The 3,974-nt window shown below is 62.5% G+C and overlaps 2 protein-coding genes across 2 annotated transcripts in view; both read right to left on the bottom strand.

Moving 5' to 3' along the window:
- MNEG_0623 (hypothetical protein) overlaps window positions 1–1,374 on the bottom strand; it is a gene marked incomplete at both ends in the record, with an annotated part of 1,589 nt that extends 215 nt beyond the window's left edge. The window contains 4 exons of the mRNA XM_014050901.1: window positions 58–399; window positions 587–787; window positions 986–1,135; window positions 1,342–1,374. Coding sequence (XP_013906355.1) covers window positions 58–399; window positions 587–787; window positions 986–1,135; window positions 1,342–1,374 — 726 coding nt within the window. The remainder of the gene's footprint in view (window positions 1–57; window positions 400–586; window positions 788–985; window positions 1,136–1,341) is intronic.
- Window positions 1,375–2,631: 1,257 nt separating this feature from the next.
- Window positions 2,632–3,189, bottom strand: MNEG_0622 (hypothetical protein; the record flags this gene model as incomplete). Its single annotated transcript, XM_014050900.1, has 1 exon — window positions 2,632–3,189. The coding sequence occupies one exon, from the start codon at window positions 3,187–3,189 to the stop codon at window positions 2,632–2,634; it is 558 nt and encodes a 185-aa protein (XP_013906354.1).
- Window positions 3,190–3,974: the final 785 nt, after the last annotated feature.

Genomic DNA, 3,974 nt, shown 5'->3' with positions numbered 1-3,974 from the left:
CGGCGGCTGCCGCGGCGGCGGGGGGGCGAGGGGCTCCGCCGGCGCCTGGTGCGGCACAGGGACGCCCTGAGCCACGGCGATGGGCACGCCTGTCGCGGCCGCGACGGGCAGGTGCGCGCGCGGCAGCGCAGCCACGGGGGCCCCAGGCAGCTGCGCACCCGGCGGCAGGCCCAGCGCGACGAGCTGCGGGGGCGGCAGCTGCTGCTGCGGCGCGCCGGGCACGCCGTTGGCCAGGGGCGCGGCGGCGGCGGCGGGCGGCGCGGGCTGCTGCTGCGGCCGCGGCGCGGCGGCTGCGGCGTCTGGGGCGTGCACTGTCAGGATGTCGTTTCTGACGTAGTAGCCCTTGGGGTTGGTCTGCGGCGCCAGGCAGAACACCTGGGAGAAGCGGCGCTCGACGCGCTACAGGGGTGGGGGAGGGAGGGGGGCGTGCACAGGGCGAGACAAGGGTTGAGCTCAGCAGGGGTGATGCCAAAGGGGGGAGGCGCCCGCAGGCCCCCCACCATCAACCTATAGAGGATGACCACCGCGGCCGGCCGGCGGTGCTAGGCGGTGCCATGCGCGTGCCGCGCAGGGGGCCGCTGCGCACCTCGCCGTGCAGCACCACGCGCCCGACCACGTGCATCACGATGACCCTGTCCATGACCGACGGCTTGGGCGCCGCGCCTGCCGCGGCCGCAGCGGCGGCCTGCTGGTCGGGGCTGGCGGTGGAGACGCCGTACTGCGCCTGCAGCGCCTCCACTGCGACCTTTGCGCTGGGCACGGTGGACTGCATCAGCTGCTGGATCCCCTGGGGGCCGAGCAGCAGTGGGGCGTTGCGGTTGGGGGTGGTTGGAAAAGGGGAGGGGCCCGGCCCGCAGCGCCGCAGACAGCACTCCTGCCCGTGCAAGGTGTGGTGGCTGCACATTCAACGCATGCTTCCACATAGCTCGCAATTGTGCTGTGGGTCAGTTTATGCACTCCCAGTGTGCACATGCGGCTGCTTCACCTCGGGACCCTCGGCGGTGCGCGCTTGAGGCTGGCCGTCCGCGCCGGGCAGCACCACCGTCAGCGTGCTGTCCTCCTTGAAAAAGCGCATGAACAGCCTCGGGTTGTTGCCCAGAACGTCGTAATATTTCTTCTTGAACTCGTCCGCCACCTGCAGCACAGGGCAGCAGCACGTTCACGGGTCACCCGGTGATCACGCTTCCTCCAAAGCCGTGACAGGCACGAAACAGCCGATCCAGCCAGGGCTAGGTCCGATTGGGCAAGTGCGGCTGCTGCTCCACGGGGGCCGCGGCCGTGTAGGTCTTCAGGCGCTCTCAATGCATGCCACGCTCTGTCATGAGACGCCGAGGCACCCACCCAGAAAGCTGTGAGCGTGGTCTGTGCAGCCATGGTGCTGGGCGCGACTTGGAGTGATCTAGATCACGGCGAAGGTGTGCTGAGAGTCCGTGGTACCCGATAAAGTCCCTGAAACCTGTCCGTTCTACAGGAGACACGGGACTGCTGCTTGCAGCACAACAATAACACTGTGCCCCTTGTATGTGTGTGCAGCTGCCGGACAGCCGAATGAAGCCTGTGTGCGAATGTGACGGCAACCACGAGAGCCGCAGTCAACTTGGAGGGCTAGCCAAAACTTGAGGAGAAATCAGGCGGCCACAAACGAAGAGGTGATGCAGTAATTTTGATCTACTGTATACAAGCGAGCCTGCGACACCAGGGCCTAGCAGCACGCCGTTGCGTCCATAACTAGCGTACAATGATGAATTTTACTACATAGCGCACATCAAAACTCCCGTCACACTTTCTTTGTGTCGGCGAGAAGGGTAGCTTTCTGCATTGAATGGCCGCTGTCACAGATGTTTATTGTTCTTATTGCGCACACAAAGCTCAGTGGAAGTGCCATTCTTGTACACAATGCTCAATTATTTTGCATAGCAGCACAATGTTGGGGCCATGTACACGGACTGGTCTTGGACTGTTGAAGCATGCAGCAAGTAACATGACCAAACATGACCGAGGCATATCCAGCAGGAGCCATGGCCATACGGTTTACAGCACGACAATGCAAATTGTTGGTGGAACGCATGCATACAGCCGATGTGGTGCTATAGCCACAGACTGCGCTTGGTGGAGCAGGGAACATGCCCGTTTGCAGGTGTTAATTGATTCACTGGAGGGAGGTGCTCGCTCGTGATCGCGCAAGCTCCACAAACCCCACCGTGTGGGGTGGGTGTGCTTTGAATTTGGCCCTGGATCCAGGCTAGTACCACTTGCGGTACTACAACTGGCCGACAGATATGATCACGCATCTCGCACAAGACAAACCTCTTTGAGTTTGCAAAGCGCATAAGTGTACTGGCAACAACCATTGAGGCAAGGGCAACCGTGACATCTTGGCCCGCACGCAACGCCCGCACGGTTTGCGCACAATCACAGCGCACCACACGCGCGTGCGCGCTGCACACGGGCCAAGATGCATGGCTGCATGGTTGCTTTTGCTGGGATACAAAATCGCACGCAGCGCCGCGTTCACAGCCAGGACATTCCCAGCAGGCGCTGATCATCAAATGCCGGGCTGCGAGTGTGCATGGAACCCGCCTGCAGGCCCCTATTCAGCGCTCTGCAACCCAGGCGATGCATGCAGTGTGCTCACACACCCATGAAAGAGGCGCGCAGGTGGCGGCCGCAGTGGTGCTCGGGGTGGTTGAGAGGCCTGTGGTCGGTAAAGTAAACTGGCGGGTCGGCCCCAGGCGGGTCCGTGTGGGCATGCGACTGCGCCGGGGCGACAGGGATGTTTTGAAGCAGGCGGCGGCCCTCGTTGCCCTTGACAGGGGCGGCGGCGGCGGCGGCGGGGGAGTGCTCGGGCTTGGTTAGCACAGGCGCAGTAGGGGAGTGCTTGGGGGAGTGCTTGGGGGAGTGCTTGGGGGAGTGCTTGGGGGAGTGCCTGGGCTTGGGGTGCGGAGAGTGGCTGGGCTTGGTGTGCGGAGACGCGGAAGGGGAGTGCTTGGGCTTCGGCTTGGCGAGCGGCCCAGCTGGCTCCACCGACGAGGATTCGGGCGTTGCGGCGGCGGGCACGGGCCCGGCGGTAGTGGTGGAGGGCTCGGACAGCAGCAGACGGCCCTTGGGCTTGTCGTCGGTGGGGTTAAAGGCGTCGGCCGCGAGCAGCAGGGCCGCCCCCAGCAGGAGGGCAAGGGCTGGGCGCAGCATCTTGAGCGGCATCACTCCAGTCTGCACATTGTTGATGGGAAGCGGTGGAGGTGGGGGTTGGCGCGCAGGGGTGTCAGCCACAACAACAGATGTGATTATGATGATTGTGGGCTCTGCCAGACTCGCCACTCCTGAAGTTATTGGCCAACAGCACCCGCAGGCACACGGTTGGCTGAGGCCGTGAGGCCGACGGGCGGCACCGGTGCTGGAGTTGACAACCACAAGTTGACTGTGCCCACCTTTGATTATATGTCTCGTAAGCGGGGTCCGTGTGCAACAGGGGAGGAAATACTGAGACAAAATGTGTTCGCGAGAAACAAGTTGGGGATCGTTTTGGGCTAGCAGGTTCGCCTGTCGTCACGCGGTGTTACGAAGCTGCACCTGGCCTTTGAGCGTTTGGTCAGAACCACGGGCGCTTCGATTACGTGCGGGTTGAGCTTGATTTTGTACGCATTGCTGGCTGTGCAGCGGCGGCACACACAGCCGCGCCGTGTCCGTTGTCATGCTGTTGCTGACCTGTGGCCAGCCCAAGATTCAAAGATACTCCCCAGCAGCCAGCCCAATCGGATCACAACAGCACACAGGAGTGCTTCATACAGCCTGCTGACATATTTATAGTCTGCATACGATGCGCATGCATTTTTAACACACCTGACGGTCAACCAGCAGGCTTGCTGTTGCCGCAGGCAGTCTCTATGCGCCTGATCCTGCTCCCCTGCCTTTGGAAATCAAAAGATGCTGGCTTCCTCATCCACTGCTGAGGCTGCCTGTCTGCGCAGAAGGAA

The sequence above is a fragment of the Monoraphidium neglectum genome (genome assembly GCF_000611645.1).
Source record: "Monoraphidium neglectum strain SAG 48.87 unplaced genomic scaffold scaffold00053, whole genome shotgun sequence".
Lineage (NCBI taxonomy): Eukaryota > Viridiplantae > Chlorophyta > Chlorophyceae > Sphaeropleales > Selenastraceae > Monoraphidium > Monoraphidium neglectum.
The sequence above is the reverse complement of the archived record's forward strand: the minus strand, read 5'-3'. Positions and strand labels throughout refer to the sequence as shown.